The sequence below is a fragment of the Puma concolor genome, chromosome B4 (assembly GCF_028749965.1).
Source record: "Puma concolor isolate L17-30 chromosome B4, mPumCon1.1.hap2, whole genome shotgun sequence".
Taxonomy (NCBI): Eukaryota; Metazoa; Chordata; class Mammalia; order Carnivora; family Felidae; genus Puma; species Puma concolor.
Window position 1 is genome coordinate 3,473,926 of NC_141673.1, and position 17,241 is coordinate 3,491,166.

At 59.3% G+C, this 17,241-nt stretch overlaps 1 protein-coding gene and 1 long non-coding RNA gene across 4 annotated transcripts in view; one reads left to right on the plus strand and one right to left on the minus strand.

The window, feature by feature from the left end:
* CELSR1 (cadherin EGF LAG seven-pass G-type receptor 1) overlaps nucleotides 1–17,241 on the plus strand; it is a 138,575-nt gene that overhangs the window by 63,221 nt on the left and 58,113 nt on the right. For both annotated transcript variants that reach the window (XM_086711984.1, XM_086711985.1), the window contains exons 3-5: nucleotides 8,034–8,256; nucleotides 12,652–12,767; nucleotides 13,150–13,238. In XM_086711984.1, the coding sequence (XP_086568110.1) occupies nucleotides 8,034–8,256; nucleotides 12,652–12,767; nucleotides 13,150–13,238 (428 nt within the window). The remainder of the gene's footprint in view (nucleotides 1–8,033; nucleotides 8,257–12,651; nucleotides 12,768–13,149; nucleotides 13,239–17,241) is intronic.
* On the minus strand, nucleotides 13,369–15,805 carry LOC147578827 (uncharacterized). 2 transcript variants are annotated; one of them, XR_015253228.1, is made up of 3 exons: nucleotides 15,742–15,805; nucleotides 14,442–14,558; nucleotides 13,369–13,951 (listed from the first exon to the last, which is right to left on the minus strand). It is a non-coding gene; the product is annotated as an uncharacterized LOC147578827 (long non-coding RNA). The 2 variants fall into 2 exon arrangements; XR_015253227.1 differs by lacking the exon at nucleotides 15,742–15,805 and adding an exon at nucleotides 14,682–14,762.

Consider the following 17,241-nt stretch of genomic DNA (forward strand, 5'->3'; position numbering starts at 1 on the left):
TGCTTGTGCTCTGTCTCTCTCTCTCTCTTAAAAATAAACCTTAAAAAAACGAAGAAAAAAAAAAAAGCAGAGTCCCCATGTCTGGGGATTAGAGTACCAGCGATGGCCGGGCCTCACTGCCCTCCGTAACCCCGTGTTCCCCGCAGTCACCTTGCAGGCGAGCCCTTGGCTCCAGCCCTTGCCCGCTGGGGCCTCTCCTGGGGATTCAGCCACAGACTGAGTGAGGGTCTGTGGCTCAACACTGCAGGCCGGGGGCGGGCAGGCAGTGTCCCCTCGCTCCCAGCCCCGAAGCTGGTGTAGGACAGGCATCAGGTCACGGGCATGTGCATGAGGGGGCTGGAGGGGCCTCGGCTCTGGGGAGCTTCTGTTTCGTTGTTAAGGGGAGTCCTTCCCCAAATTTCTGCTTGGGGTTCTGCACCGGGGCCAAGACCAGGAGGCCGAGCCCTGTGTTCCTCACCTGCGGGGGGCTTGTGGTTCACTGTATGCATTATTGAGTGCGGCTATCGGTTTGCCCAGGTGAACCCGATCCTTGGCGTGGGGGTGGGGCTGGCACTCGTCACGGTGGCAGGGGGTGGTGGGGGTGCATGGCAGGAGGAGGGGAGATTCTCCTCAGAGTCGGAATGACCCAGAGCGAGCATCTGACCCTGAGCAGGATGTCAGGATGTGAGAAGCCCGAACTTGACTTGAATGAGGACTCCCAGGAAAGGAACGATAAAGTTAATTCTGGACAGGAAGTGTGTCTGAGAACATGTGGGTTTCATTTTAATAGTGTTTCTAATGAGAACTGTATCAGATGGTAAAGAGATGGGGCTCACTAAGGCTGATCCGAGTTAGTTACCTAAAGTAAGATCATTTTTATTTATTACTTCATTTCATTTCATTTCATTTCATTTCATTTCATTTCATTTCATTTCATTTCATTTCATTTCATCTTAGAGCATGCAGGTGGAGGAGAGGGGCAGAGGGGGAGAGGGTTAGAGAGAGAGAGAGAGAGAGAGAAAGAGAGAGAATCCTAAGCAGGCTCCAACCTCAGTGCAGAGCTCATGACCCTTGAACTCGTGACCCTGCGATCATGACCGCAGCCAAAATTAGGAATCAGAGGCTCAGGCGCCTGGTGGCTCAGTTGGCTGAACGTCCAACTCTTGATTTCAGCTCAGAAAATGATCGCATAGTTCGTGAGCTGGAGCCCCACGTCAGGCTCTCGCTGACAGCGCAGAGCCTGCTTGGGATTCTCTCTCCCTCTCTCTCTGCCCCTCCCCTGCTCATGCTCTCTCTTTCTCTCTCTCTCTCTCAAAATAAGTAAATAAAACTCAGAAAATAGATTCAAAAAAACAAAACTGATTTTATCACGTCTCTTCCAAGTTCGTGCTCAGTGATGTCAAGGTGGTAGCTTGAAATTGACCGAGGGGGTGTGCACACCGTGGAAATGGGAAATGGGCAGGTCGGGGCTCCCCTCACCCGGGCCGGCTCTCAGGATTCGCCAGCACCCCACTGCATAGGACCTACGTTTAAGAGAAAGTGTTAGTAGATTCTTACAGTGTAGACAGATGAGCTGCGGTGGCCGCTGTGGGAAGTGCCCGTAGGAGACCCGGGCTCGGCCTGAATGAAGGTGCTAGAACCCAGACAGAAGGAGCTTCCCAGGCTCACCTCGCCCGTCTGAACACCCAACACTCCCGAGTCCTCACTGGCCTCTTCTCCAAAACGCGTGTTTAACTATAAAAGTAATTCTTCGTTCATTACATCAGCATTTTCCCAACACCGTTTGAATCAAATACACGAATTAGTAGCTTTTATAATTCCGTGCAGGCATTAATCATTGGCTTGGACCCGGGAAATCCTGGCATTTTACGATTTCATTTTCCGAGCATTTGTCTCATCCCTGCTGCGCGCTGGGCGTGCATCGGGCGCCCCCTCTGCGCCTGGCACCCTCTGCGTGCCGGACGTGCTCAGACTTGGCTCCAGAGACCTTGTCCCGCCCTGGAGCCTGGGGACACAGATGCTAACGAGCAGCCCCGCGGCCGCTGCCAGCCTGGAGCCAGAAGCTTCTGGGCCTTTTAGCGTCTGTCATGGGTGCCCTGGACCTGGTCAGGCAAATGGGTGCAGCTTGCTGGGACAGGACTGCAACCGGGCACAGGGAAGCCGCCCCTGGAGGCCAGGCCCACAGGAAGGGGGCCACCACCAGGTTATCGTTGGTGACCACCTGCATCACCTGTCGTGTCCCCAACAGCCCTGGGAGGAGGGGGGCCACGCGGCCGGAGTGTGGGGCGTGCGCGAGCGGGGCGTTCGTGGGGGCAGAGGTGTGGCTGAGGGCCGGGCCTTGGGGCAGAGTGGCATCTTTGTGGAGCCGTGCGTTGCCGCTAAGCCAGCGCCTGGCAACGGGAGCGTTCTGAAAAGCTCTCTCTGGAGTTACGTGGAGCACAGGCGGGTTCGCAAGTCAGTGGGCGGCTGGCCTGGGTTCAGGGCGTCTGCGGCAAGGTGGCTGTGGTTGTGTGGATGGAGGCTGCACCTCTGGGGTCCAGGTGGCAGTGGAGGTGAGGGATGGGACTCCCTGAAGTGATGGGGGGGGAGGGCGGGGGGGCGGGCACTGATGGAGATGAGGGGGGCCACTGATGGAGGGGAGGGGGGCACTGATGGAGGTGAGGGGGAGGGGCACTGATGGAGGTGAGGGGGAGGGGCACTGATGGAGGTGACAGGGGGGGGGCACTGATGGAGATGAGGGGGAGGGGCACTGATGGAGGTGAGGGGGAGGGGCACTGATGGAGGTGAGGGGGAGGGGCGGGGTGTCTCTGGGCCCTGGGCTTGCCTCCCGTTCAGATGGTGGGGGCCCCTCCACCAGGGAAGAGGAAGACGGGGTTTGAGGTGTGGGCTCTGTGGGGCGGTGGTTGGGTTGGTTGCTGGGGCCCAGAGGAGCGGGCCGAGGCATGGCTGTGGAGGTGGGGAGCCCCCCCCTCGCTGGCCTTCGGACAAGGCTGGGGAAGAACGCCCCTGAGCGCAGAGGAACCAGAGCCGAATGTCACTCAGAAGCCGGCGAGGCGGCCTCATAGGTCAGATGCTGTGTCACCTCCGGACGCTGGTTGCCAAGGCCAAAATTTACCACGACCCTAATTTTAGGACAAACACAGAAGGCTGCTGTGGTGGGTTAAGTAGTGTCCCCCCAAATTCATGTCCAGAGCCTCAGAAATGCATCCTCATTTCAAAATCAGCTCTTTCCGGATGTATTAGTTAAGGCTCTCAGGATGAAACCATCCCAGATTTGGGGCCCCCTGACATCTGGTGACTGGTGTCCTTGTAAGAGAAAGGAGGGGATTTGGGACACGGGACATATGTGCATGTGAAGGCAGAGACTGGAGGGGACATGGCCACAAGCCCGGGAGCGCCGGAGTGGGGAAGGCAGAAGGCCCTGGAAGGATTGGGACCCTCCGAGGAAACCCCTCCTGCCCACACCTCAGTTCTGGCTTCCAGAACCACGAGAGAATAAGTTTCTGTTGTTTCAAGCCACGCAATTTGTTGTCATTTCTTCCACCAGCCTTAAGAAACCAGTATTTAGGGGCGCCTGGGTGGCGCAGTCGGTTAAGCATCCGACTTCAGCCAGGTCACGATCTCGCGGTCCGTGAGTTCGAGCCCCGCGTCGGGCTCTGGGCTGATGGCTCAGAGCCTGGAGCCTGTTTCCGATTCTGTGTCTCCCTCTCTCTCTGCCCCTCGCCCGTTCATGCTCTGTCTCTCTCTATCCCAAAAATAAATAAACGTTGAAAAAAAAAAATAGCACGATCTTGAAGAAAAACAGGGATGACCCCCCCATGGGACCACCAGGTGATCTGAGTGCTCAAGTCCCCGTGTGGCCGCGGGCGGGACGGGCCCCCTCACGCCAGCCGTCCTTCTGTTCCTCCTGGGGAAGGAAGTTTCCCTGCAGCCCTGGAAAACTGGTCTGTAAGCAGGAAAACCGGGAGCCAGAGTCAAGGTCACATCTTCGGGGACTGCAGAGCTCTCGGGCTGGGCCGCGGAGGCAGGCCCGGGGAGGACGTCTGCAGGCCGGCGTGCAGGCAAGGGCTGGGCTGGGGGCCTCGGAAGGCTGGCGGGGGCGGGGGGGGGGGGCGCAGGAACACCTGGACCCGAGCCCGCGACGCTGGTTCTGGAACGCCTTGGGGCGGAGCGCTGTGGGAAGAGCCTAGCGGGGCCTCCCTTTGTTTGCTGTCACGGTTTGGGGAGCACTCCCCCGCCCTGTCCCCTCGCTGCGGCTCCGTTCCAGAATACTCTGTACTTGGCCACCGACATGCCAAGCTGGAACTCGGGGAGCAAACACTCCCACATGTCATACACGTTTTTCAAGCAGAGATTAGAGAGTTTGAAGTGTGCGGAGGACAAACACACGTTAAGCTAAGCATTGAAAAGGAAGGCAGGGAATTTAAGAAGCCCGCGGGCTGTTCACCTGGAGGAGGCCAGGAGCACTGGGTCGCGAGTGTGAGGGGGTGAGTGTGGGTGGGGGAGGGTGTGAGTGCACAGGCGTATGTGTGAGGGCACGTGTGTGCACAGCTGTATAAATCACACCTGTGAGTGTGTGTGCGCGCGCACTAGCATAAGCCGCACGGTGGCCGAGCCCAGCGCTGTGGCGGGCAGGGCACCCTGGTAGCCCCCCAGCCAGCTGGGGCCAGCAGTTTCCATGGAGGGTGGAGCTCGAGGGGGTCCAGGCGGGTCCGTGGGCTCTCCTGTCCTTTTCCTCTTACTTCTGAGCGGGTGTGAACCAAGCCTCTCTGCCAACGCGACCCTGGGTCAGCCCCTGCCCGGGAGAACAGGTGGGTGGGCTGGCCAGGGCTTCTGGCCTGGCCCTGGGGGTCACTGGCCTGCTGGCCCCTTCACGGTCCTGGACTTTAGTTAGGAAGTCTGCGATTTCAAGCCACCCCGCCCCCCGTTTTCGATGGGGCTCAGCCTGGAGCAAATCGTACTTTTTAGGCGTTGCGACTGGGGCTACGTGGGGGAGGGGGAGGGAAAGCCCAGAGTGTTTGGGAGCACCACTGGTTTGCGATGCTGACCACAGGTCAGTTTGGCCTGTGCCTCAAAAGTGAGCTTCTTGGAAGCACCCCCTCGGGTGGCTGAAAGGGTTTTCTTACGCTGGTCAGCGATCACGCTCTAGAATCCTCACTGTCAGAGCTCAGCCTCCAGGAACATTCTGAGTCCCCACGATCTGCGTTCTCAGGAGCTGCGCCTGGGGGTCGGGGGCGCAGGACGGGCCAGAGAGGAGCAACAGAGTCCTCTGCTGACCGTGTCCCCACCTCCGGAGACGGCCAGCTCTGGGCCAGGGCACCAGACCCTCCAGCTACTCACTGACCAGCCACAGGGTGTGGGCTGCCCCAGCAAGGGCGGCTTCCTGGCTTGGGGGGGTCCGGGTGCAAAGTCTGGTGTGAGCCATTAACACCCACTCTCAACAGCACCTCATTTTCCTTGTTCAAGATTGATGAGATCCTAACATCACCCTGCAGTCCGTTCACATTCTCAGCGATCTCGCGCGTGCCTGCTGTGGGCTGGCTTGTGTCCCCCCCCCCCCCCCCCCCCCAGACTCGCGGGTGGAAGCCCTGACCCCCAGCCACACGGGATTAGCGTCCTCGCGAGAAGAGACACCAGAGAGCTTGCTCTGCACGCACGTGAGCACAGTGGGCTCCCGGGGACGGGCTCTCACCAGGCGCTGGGGTGGCCGGCACCTTGACCGTGGACTTACAGCCTCTAGAACCCTGAGCAATGAACGTCTGTTGTTTGAAGCCACACGGTCTGCGGGTATTTTGTCAGTCAGCCCGGTTGGCTAAGGCGACGCCTGGGGATCCCAGTGACTCCTGGGCTCCAGGAAGCTGCTGTCGCTTGAAGGCCACTGTCCCCGCACCACGGCCCCTCCTATTAGACGTCTCTGGAGTTGTGTGATTCACATCCCTTCGTACTGGTCTTGTACTAATCTAAGAGCACGGGCATCGCTAAGGGAAAATGGATGGATATGACTGTTTGCAAATACGACGTCTCTGTGTGGCTGCAAGTATGTAAACCTCAAGCCAGGAGGGAGTGGCCACAGAAATGACAGAGGAGAGTTGGTTTCCTTCGTTTATGAGGAGCTGATAGGAAAACACGCACGGGAATTACCGGGTGGCTCCAGGGACAGCAAATGCACATTGTCAATAAAATGCACAGAGATCCTGGGGGCGCCTGGGTGGCTCAGTCGGTTGAGCATCCGACTTTGGCTCAGGTCATGATCTCGCGATCTGTGGGTTCGAGTCCCGCGTCGGTCTCTGTGCGAACAGCTCGGAGCCTGGAGCCTGCTTCGGATTCTGCGTCTCCCTCTCTCTCTGTCCCTCCCCCACTCTCACTCTGTCTCTCTCTCAAAAATAAATAAACGTTACAAAACCCCAGCACAGATGTATATTGAAAGTGATTTGCAATAGAAGAAGCTATAAGCTACCTACACGCCATCAATAATAGAGTAAGGAACGTTAGTGACTGAAGCTTTGATGGGTCCTCTAGTGGAATTCTGTGCAGCCAGTAACGAGGGGCGGAAGCAGGTGCACTGACAGGAAAGGACTCCGAAGAAAGTGATTCGTTCCTGAGGGCGTGCAGGAGACCGCTGAGGGCTTTTACTGCCCTGACGTGTTTTTGTACAGTGATGTGGGGGAGGGGGGCAGGGGTGCAGATGTGAATGTCATACGTTCATTTTGAAAGGTGTTCATTTAGCGGCACGTGGGTAACTCAGTCAGTTAAGCATCTGACTGTTGATACTGGTCCAGGTCATGAGCCGAGGTCTGTGAGATCGATCCCCGCATCAGGCTCTGCGCTCACAGCACAGAGCCTGCTTGGGTTCTCTCTCCCCCTCCCTGTCTCTGCCTCTCCCCTGCTTGCATGCACGTGCTCTCTTTGAAAAATAAATAAATAAACATTTCTTTGAAAAGGCGCTTATTTAAAGTCAGTAACTGGTGGGGGCGTCTGGGTGGCTCAGTCGGTTACGCGTCCCACTCTTGATCTCAGCTCAGGTCTTGATCTCAGGGTTGTGAGTTCAAGCCCCGTGGTGGGCTCCGTGGTGGGCATGGGGCCTACTTAAAAAATAAATGAAATGAAATGAAAATCAGTAACTGGCCAAGAACATTGGCGGGAGCTGGGGAGTGAGTGTCTGCTCTTTAGAAGCTCCTGTCCGTCCACAGGTCTTGGCGGGGTGCTGGCGGCTCCCCTGTGTGTGGCAGAGGCAGGCTGGGCCGTGGGGTTGGGCCGTCCTCCCCGTCCCTGGAGCATCAATCGTCCCGGCAGACCGCTGCCGGCTGCCAGCTCGGGATCCACCCCAGCCTCCCAGAGCGTGTCCCCCCTGTTGGCGAGCGCGGGGACCCTCCCCGCCGGCGGGGTCTGACAGGCCTCTGGAGCAGAGGCAGTCTCTCTGGGGAAGCCTCCGGGACCCTGCTGTCACCACGGTGGGATGTGGGGACACAGTGGCGCCTGCCCTTGGCGAGCTCCAGGCTGGCGAGGGGGCCAGGCGGGATTACAGACACACCGGGGGTCCGGTGTTGGCCACACTCTCGGGGCAGTGCGAGGGGGCGCGTGGGGCGGGAGGCCTCCCGAGGTGGTGGCCCTGGGCCCAGCGTGCTCCCTGCGTGCACCCTGGTCGCCCCCTCTGTTCTGACTGCGCAGCCGTTGCAACAGGCACGGTTGTGGGAGGGGACCTGGGGCCCCCCCTTATTCTCATCGTCTGGATGATTCTCGCAGAAGAGAAGGCCCTGCTGGGCTGGCGGGGTGTAGCGTTCACCCCTGCATGTTCCTCTGTCCCCTGAGCGCGGGGACCCCGGCAGGGCTGGGGCAGGGATGGGACCTCTGTGGAGGAGCCCCCCGGGGTGTTTCCGGGGAACTGTCCCGGGATCGCCCCCCCGGGAGCGGGGTGCCACCACGCGGGACGACTGCGACGCGGTCCTCGGAAGGCCCCGGGCCCTGCGGTGTCTACGCGCTGCACGGAGACGGCCGCCCGTGGGTCGGGTTCCGGGGCCGCAGGGTGACCTCTCCCCGCCCGTCTCGTCCCACAGGAGAGCACTGCGAGGTGAACTCGCGCTCCGGCCGCTGCGCTAACGGCGTGTGCAAGAACGGGGGCACGTGCGTGAACCTGCTCATCGGCGGCTTCCACTGCGTGTGCCCCCCCGGCGAGTTCGAGCGGCCCTACTGCGAGGTGACCACCAGGAGCTTCCCGCCCCGGTCCTTCGTCACCTTCCGAGGCCTGAGACAGCGTTTCCACTTCACCGTCTCCCTCGCGTGAGTGCGTCCCGAGCGCCCCGCGGGAGAGCGCCTGGTGCTGCAGCAGCCGTCTCCAGGGGACAGCGGGGCGGCGTCCGGGGGCCTTTTGGTCACAAGGGCAGAATTGGGGGCCCTTAGGGTGGCCTCCTGGTGGGGACGTGGCACCTGTGCCCTTGGAGCAGACATCTGCTCCCTGCCGGCTGCCCTTTGAAGACGGGCTCCTCTCCGGGGGTCCTGTCCCCCCGCCCACCACCAGGCGAGGGGTGCAGTGCAGCCGACAGGCCCTGGGGGGCGCTGGTGGGAGCTGCCGCCCAGAAGAGTCGGCTGTGAGGCCTGGTCTTTGTGGTGAGTGGCCAGGCCTGTGCCGCCGTGGCTCCAGCCCAGTGGAGCCCGGTGCAGCCGGCAGTGTGGGCTGGCTGCTTGGGGGGAAAGACCGTGAGCACAGTGGGCACAGGGCAGGCCAGGCCTGTGGGCAGGAGCTGGGAGCCGGCCTGTGCCGTCTCGAGGGCCGCACGGTGCGTTTCCAGCGGTGAGTGTGGTTGGGGCCGGTGCCCTCAGTTTGCTTCAGCTCATGCTTGTTGAGCACCTGTCATGCCAGAGATGCTCTGGGTAACGGGTGACTCAGAAAGACTTTCGACACATCCTTAGGGATCTTCAAGTCCAGTGGGAGGGACTCTAGAAATGCATGCTGGGAAAGGCTCCCCGATCATGTGGAGATCCCGGGCAAAGCCAGCTCTGGAGGGCTGGGACGCCGGACATGTGGTTCAGGCTCCCCGACCTCTCCCCCGGGAGCCCCTCTCTTCAGAGCTGCCTGAGGCTCAGGGCCCACCTTGGCCTCTGCCCCCGCCTCTCACCCTGTCGCATCCTACGAGCCCCTTGAGCCCTCGTCCTCCTGTCCCCTGTTTGGCCGCTTGGCTTCTCCCTTCCCCGGCCCCAGCACCTTGGCCTCATCCTCTCTCCCTGGTGAGCTGGTGTGACGGCACTGGATTCGTCAGCTTGGCCGGAGTCAGCCTGAGTCCCGTTGGGCCTGCCCCCTGCCACACGGGGCTTGAGTTATCAGTGGGTTTTCTGCACTGTGGCTGGGACCTTCTCCCCCTAAACTGGTTCTCCACCCAAGCTCATTGGTCGAGGGTGGGAACTCAGGCCCGACTTCCTGATCCTGATTTTTGTCCTGATTTCAGCTTGTTTATCATGCTGAAGTCTCCAGGGTGGGTACCCTCCCTCTTTGAAACCTTTAAATCACTGCGCAGGGTCCCTGGCTGCCACTCCCTGCTCTCAAGCTCCCGGAGAGCCACGCCTGTCACCACCGTGCTCTGGGGAGGCAGGACATGAGGCTCCGCTTGGCCCTCCAGGCCTGGATGGCTGTTTTCCTTTGACTATAAAGGCGGTTTCGAGGCTTGGGTCACTTGGAGTCCCATAGTTTTGAGGCTGTTGCCTGTTTTATCTGGGCCATGGTTCCACCACATTCTGTAGAAAGGCCGATGAGGGTCCCTCCCTGGGGCGTGGCCTGAGAGCTTGGGGGCGCAGAGGAAGTGTCTGGGGCAGCTGGCCCTCAACGCCGACTGCCGAGCTGGGCCCTGGGTGCCGGGCCCTGGATCCTGGCTCTCTGCCTGCTCGGGATGCCAGGTCTCTGTCCTCAGCCTGTAAGACCTGCACCCAGAAGTCCCACCATGGGGGCACAGCCTTCCAAACTGGGGCTCTGCCGTGGGGTCCCCAGCCACTCTGTGCCCCATGTGGCTTGATGTTTAAAACATCATGCTCCTGTGGGCATCCGCCCTCCCGATCAAAGGCATTTTGGGTCTCCTAGCACGTGTTATCCCTGGCCTGTGACGCGCGGTGGTTGGGGGCTTGTGACTTTGACGTCCGCGCAGCCATGGCCCTCAGTCACGTGCTGTGCTGCGACCACCGGCAGCGAGTGAGCTGCGGGGAGCGGGTCCCTGTCGGAGGCTGAGCTGAAAGGGGACCAGAAATGCCGGTGCCGGAGGCGGGCAGGCCCGGAAACCGACAGAGGAAGTCTGTTGGCTCCAGACTCAGGGAGAATCTGAGAAATGAAGCATTTGATTAACGTCCGGGTAACGTAATGTGATTGATGTCCTCTTGCTTGTCAGATTTGGTGTCTTTAGCTGATTCCGTTTGCCAGCAATTTATGGGCAGTTTGCCGTACGCGTGGCCACGGCCAGGGCGTCAGGGCGCCGCTGAATCAGTGAGGAGTTTTTTAGGGAATGGCTTCGGAAGCAAAAATCCCGAGAAGTCCTCCCAGAACTTGAGCAGAAAAGCAGCTACGCTCTGGGGGCCGTGCTTCGGGGGTGGACACCCCGTGGGAAAGGTGGAGTGGGGCGCCTTCCTCCTCGTCCTCCACCCCCTGCCCCCATCCTGTGTTCTTGGCCTCTTCCCCGGCCCCTCACCGCGTCTCCGTCTCTGTTTCTGGTCTTTCCTCCTTGTCTTGCCCTGTCCAGACCTTCCCCTTGGCCCTGGGTCTCTTGTTAGGGCTCTGTGTCCAGCGGGAGACCTCTGGGTGCCAGCTCGGGGCGGCGGGGGGCATGCAGGGCCGTTGGACACGAACACCTCGTACCGACTCCCACCTTGGTCCAAGGAGAAACCCACGGCAGAGCCGCCTGCCCGGCAAGGATTAGGCGTGACCCAGGAGTCTCCGTCTTGTCCGTAATCCGTGCCCTTCTTCTGTTTCCCCGCAGACCCAAAGCATCCCCTTCGCTGTGCGGGGGTTTTCTCTACCGTGTCATTGGATCTTGCTGATGTTGTAAACAGAGGGGGAGGTCAAGATGTGGAGGGGACCTGTTTGTTTTAAGGAGCTCAAAGGAAAGGCTGAGGTCAGATGCCCGAGGCAGGGTCTGACACTCTTGCTGCTTGAAAACAGATAATCCAACCTTGAATCAAAGGAAGTAATTTCCCCCACTTAATCTCCGGTGAGACAGACATCAAGCTCGCTCAGGAAACAGTTCCCAGGTTCCTATAGGAGACGTTCTAGGTTCTCTGTAACCAGGGTGTCGGGAGGCGCCCCAGGTCTGGTCGAGCTGGCCTTCTTGGGACCCCGGGGTTGGCTGAAAGATCTCTGAGAATGTTTACGTCTTGTTGACATACGTGGGTTTTTTTTTTTTTTAATGTTTATTTATTTTGAGAGACAGAGACAGTGCAAGTGGGGGAGGGGCAGGGAGAGAGGGAGAGAATCCCAAGCGGGGCTCGAACCCACGAAGCCATGAGATCATGACCTGAGCCGAAACCGACGGTTGGATGCCTAGCCGACTGAGCCACCCAGGCGGCCCCAAATAAGTGGTTTCTAACTCTTCAGATGCCTGAAGTCGGTCAGGTCTGTTCAGTTTCACCCCTCTGGTTTCCAATCATGCTTTCATCCATTCGTTTGTTTATTAGCACGTTGTTATTAAGCACTTATATGGACCAGACCCTGTTTGGGGCTCCAGGATGCAGTAGTGAGTGAGAGGCAGTTCCTTCCCTTAAAGATCATAGCTCTTACACACAAATAAATAAACAGCATAACTTCAGAAATAGACTAAGTGATGTCATAGATTTGAGCGGGTGGGGGCACCATGTAGATGGAATGAAGTTTACAGAAAGTGCAGTCAGTGTCTCCTGAGAGATCTGCGGAGCCCGGGAAGGTTGTTGGGGGGCGGACAGCAAGTGCAAAGGCCCTGGGGCAGGGAGGGGGTAGTGTTTGGGAGCGCAGGGAAATGGCGGTGGAGACTAGGGACAAAGGCCCTGAGGCAGTCATCACCACCAGCCTCCCTGCGTGGGTGGTATGGCCTTCAGGAACGTGCACAGGGACGTTTCCAGTAACAGAACATGCACCGCACGTGTTTCTTTTTTTCTTCTTCTTCTTTTTTTAAAGTTTATTTATTTTTGAGAGAGAGAGAGAATGGAAGCAGGGGAGGTGCAGAGAGAGAGGGAGGCACAGAATCAGAAGCAGGCTCCAGGCTCCGGGCTGTCAGCACAGAGCCCGACGCGGGGCTCGAACTCACCACCCGTGAGATCATGACCCGAGCCAAAGTCAGATGCCCACCCGACTGAGCCCCCCAGGCGCCCCTGCACCACACGTGTTTCTGTTCACACGCCTCTAACTGGTGCAGTGGCTGCGTCGTCCTCATAGGACACGGTTCAGATGTCCTCTTTTCCTGTCGTCCCGCCCGTGGAAACCAGATTCCTCTGTGGTATCTGCTTTGCTATTCCCAGAAAAGAACATCGCCAAGCAGGTTTTATGGGTCGCTGACTCCTGATGAGAAAAATGAGTTTCCCGGGGACGAGAGTCTGTCCTGAGTTGGTCCCCACGCTCTCGCCCTCTGCCGGCTGGGCGTGCCGCGTCGTTCCCCTGACCCCAGGCCGTCTGCGGCCCCTCGGTGCGGGGCCATTCGTCCTGTGACGTGCTTCTGCTTGGCCCCACAGGTTTGCCACCCAAGAGAGGAACGCCCTGCTGCTCTATAATGGCCGCTTCAACGAGAAACACGACTTCATCGCCCTGGAGATTGTGGGCGAACAGGTGCAGCTCACCTTCTCAGCAGGTGGGGCCTCCTCCCCAGGAAGGAGCCGCTCTCTGAGCCCTTCACGGGCACTCTGTCACTTGAAACTACCCTTGTCCTTTGCAGCACCTTTAAGTGTGCTCCCTGCCCGTGCCCTGGTCCTGTTGGGGATCTGTCCTGTGGGGGGAAATGCGGAACGCACGAAGGTGTTCATGGCGGTGTCATTTATGATGCCGAAAAGACGGAAGGCCCGGCTCAGGGTTCCAGACATTAGGGAACCGTTGGGCATCTGATCTGTAGATCGGAACTATTTAAAGAGCCGTGAAGCACGTCGTCACCCACGTTGTTGGCAGAGAACGTCGATCCAGGCTGTCTCGTCTGTGGCCCGCTAACCTGTGCTCTCTCTGGACTCCCCCACCCGCAGGTGAGGCTACCACAACGGTGACCCCGCAGGTCCCGGGGGGCGTGAGTGACGGGCGCTGGCACTCGGTGCAGGTGCAATATTACAACAAGGTAGGACGGGGTGCCCCCCCTCCCCCCCACACACACCGCTTCCCGCCAGCCTGGGCGACCAGTGGCCAGGCCCCAGCAGCTCTTCTGTCTGAAGTCATTCATTCATTCATTCATTCATTCATTCATTGTTTAATTTTTTTTTTTAACATTTATTTATTTTTTTGGGACAGAGAGAAACAGAGCATGAATGGGGGAGGGTCAGAGAGAGAGGGAGACACAGAATCAGAAGCAGGCTCCAGGCTCTGAGCCATCAGCACAGAGCCCGATGCGGGGCTCGAACTCACGGACTGCGAGATCGTGACCTGAGCTGAAGTCGGACGCTTAACCGACTGAGCCACCCAGGCGCCCCTGTCTGAAGTCATTTATACTCCGAAATTTAAAAAGTATATACTGGCTGAAAAAGTTCTTTAGGAAGTGTTTGTTGAGGGTCTGTGTAAGTGTCCCCAGGCCCTGTGCTGGGGTCGGGGAGACTCGGGAACCCCCAGAGGTCCCCCTGCAGTGGAGGGAGGCGTGAAAAGAGTTTCTTCATTGCAGCTGCTTTGGCTCGGGTCATTGCCGGTGGCTCCGGTGGCTAAAATTGCAGGCCATTCAAACACAGCTCCAAAGCCAAGATTGTCCGTTCGTACCCGGATGTAACCCGAGCGTCAGAAAGGTGGAGGAGATGCTGTGGAGGTGTGGGCAGTTTGGCTTCGTTTTATTTTGCCGTTTCCTGGCTTGTAAGGAAAGAGGGTGTTAAGCGCTTTCATCAGAACTACCCCACTTTCCATGGCTGTAGCGTTTGCAAGCCGCTTTTCTCTTTCCTGGGAAACTCCAGGGCGCCTCCCACCGAGGGTGGGCGAGAGACAGCAGCCTTCTCTTGGGCACAGATAATGAGACTTGTGCCCCTGTGTCCCGGGGGGTCAGGAGCCCCCGAGGACGGGGCTCTGCCCCGTGGGCCTCTGTGTCCCCGTAGCTCGGGGCACGATCCCTCTGAGCCCAGGGACCCTTCTGCCTGCTTGAACCTGCTCCAGCCAGCAGGACAGACAGGTGGACAGAGACGCGCCCCCTGGCTTCTCCATTCATGTACTCTGGGTAGCTTTCCTGCGTCCAACAGCGATCATGGGGGCTGAGCGCCAGCTAAGGGTGCAAGCCGGTCAGAGTGGGCCGAGGGGACCCCCCCCCCCCAGAGCCCGTGCTTCTGTCAGGGGAGCAAAGACCACGTACCTGGTGCATTTTCTTTCCTGCCTGTGTGGGAACACACCTCCCCCACCACACCTGGCTGAAGGCTTTGCCGGCCATGGCGTCCCCATCGGAGTGCCTGCACGTAGCGAGTTCTGGAATCTGCCGATGGCCCAAACAACAGTGTGTCACAGTTGGGCGGGGTCAGGACCGCTGACTTGGCTGCCCCTGCCCGTGCCCTACTGGACCATCCCTGGCCACCACCCGCACATAGGGAGCACCCACCAGCAGCCAGCTGGTAAACACCACAGCCAGGCAGCCCCCAGCACGTCCCCGAGGAAGGAGCCTCCCTCCAGGAGGCACGCAGAGGTGGGTCCCCGGCAACCCGCCCCTTCCGTTCCGAAGGCCGGCCTTTCAGCAGCAATGAGCCGCTGAGCCAGACCCTCAGCGCCAGGATTAGGCCTTTCCTTTCCTGGAGCTCAGCTGTTTCCTCTCTTGCCCGAGGTTATTCGATGGAGGGAACCCAGCAGTTTTCACTTCTATCTTAAGGCCTCCTTTGTGGGGTTTGCCGGCCACACAGTCGGGGAAGTGTTCGCAGAGATGATGCACCTCTGTCTAGTGGGCGGGGGGCGGGTATTTTTTGTCTCGCTGCCCGAGGCTCTTCTCCAGATGCAGCGACGATCTGAGTGGCCCACGGCCAGGGGTAGGCACATTTATTTGCAGGGGTGAGAGGGCTGCCCGTCCCAAGGCAGGACGCCCCCGGGATAAGGGGTGAAGGCAACCCAGAAAATGGACCCTAGGGGCTGGTTGTTCTGCCCTCCGGCCTCTTGTTTTGTGGTCCTTGCCGACTGTGGTCCTCGGTGAGGCCTCACCTGCAGGCCACAGGTCTCCCCAGCGGCTCAGCCACGGGCCCCTCACCTGCACTCCATTTACAAGACAATGCATCTGAATAATTCAGGGCAGTCAGGGAGGGTAGAATGGTGGAGAGTCCCGCCCCTCGCTCTGGTTCACACGCCCTCCCTCCTGTGTCTCCCAGGCGGGTCTGCTCTGCGTTGCCTGCGTGGGAACCCCCTGGCCCCCACGGACCCTCCCCAAGTCTGCAGGGGGCATGGGGGCCTGGGAATCTGCCTGGGCCTTTTTATCAGGCAGGAAGCAGGGAACCCTCAAACAGGATGGTCCCAGCAGGGCTTATCCCTAAAATAGGGTGTGGGGCATCCACGAGGGCTAGTGTGGGACCCTGGACTTGTGGCCGCAGCGAGGCTGTGGCCGTGGCTCCCCTCAGGCCTGGAGGAACAAGGGGACGGCAGAGCCCAGAAAAACAGAGACCTGGAGAGAAGCCACTTACATGGAGCAGTGACCTTCCGCAGAGGCTGTCCTGACAGCTCGCCCTGCCCTCCCCCTGATCTCCTGTTGGGCTCCCATTGGCCAAAGCCAGCCAGAAGCCGGACACAGCAGGCCCTTGATAAGGTCGTAGGGTCGGCCTCCCACGCAGAGAGCAGGCAGTCAGTTTACTTTTTCTCCGCTTGATGACGTTGTAGACGAGAAGGTCTGCAATTCACCTTCCGTGAGAGGAAGGTACACTGGAGTCTTTTCTGGAAAGGTGTTTCCAAAGCAGCCTCTTTGCACAGGCATGTTGAACTTTGTCAAGCTCGGCGGAGCCCCTCCCGCACCACCCCCTGCGGAGGTTCAGGGCTGGTCTGGACTATTTGTGATCCTGACTCCTGACTCTGTCGCAGACGTGCATTGTTTCCGAGGCCCTCTTGGAGGATAAACGTTTGCACCGCCAACTCGCAGAAGAGCAAACGCACCTGATGGGAGAGGTTTGCAGAGTATTTGGAAATGACGCTTTATTCCAAACTCAGGTTTGGCCGCAGGGTGGCTGCGGGGTGGGGAGACGCAGGCTCCCTGTGGAAACGGCTCTCACGTGGGCGTCTCATCTCTTTGCTGTTCCTGCGGAGGATTCTGTGCAAGGGGGCACTGGGTCCCTGAGCACGGGCCTGCTGTCGTGCTGGGTGTCTGCAGGGGTCACATCGAGGCCCCTCGCCGTGCCCCAGGACCTCTCCGCCGGGGCTGCGGGCATAGACCCTTGTTAATGAGAGGTTTAGGATGGTCCTGGGGAAACCAGGATGGCTCATGTCCGCCTTGACCGTGGCATCAGGGGGTGTCCGCCCAAGCCAGCTGTGCGCCCCGGGAGTCTGCACAGACGTGTAGACTGGGCAGACACGGACGTGCCAGGGAGGCGCGCTCCTGGGACACATCAGGCAGGGTGGCCTGTTTGGGGCATGGGGCTCGAGGAGAGAGTGGGTGGTGGGAGTGGTGGTCACACAGGGCCAGATCGGCTGGGGGTTTTGATGTAGGATGAAGAAGGGGTTGAGGAGGACGTGAGGCGTGTTCTGTAGGTGTCCGCACCTCGGGACTATTGACGCCTGTCATTAGCGCCTCATTCTTTGTTTCCGAAGGGTGTTAAGCAGTGCCCCTGACTTCTATCCATTAGGTGCCAGCAGCACCCCTCGTTGTGACAACCAGAATTGTTTCCGTCTCTTGTCAGGTGTCCCCACGGGTGCCTCAGCAGGGGAACTGATGCGTTGGCCGGCCATACCCGCCTGGATGGGACGGTGGAGTCCCTTGAGGCTGGGCTGGCCACACGGTCCTGGGTAGGCTTGGCCCGTGCTGGCTCGGGGCCATTCCGAGATGATGTGGGCTGCCTTTAGTAAGCCCGGGAAGTATTTTCATTAAGAAAGGAGAGCTCGAGTTAAATGGAAACCCCCTCCAGCATCAGTATTCTCTCCTTCTGATTGGACAGAGCATCCAAGTGCTTCAGATTTCCATGACCTTGGTGAAAGGG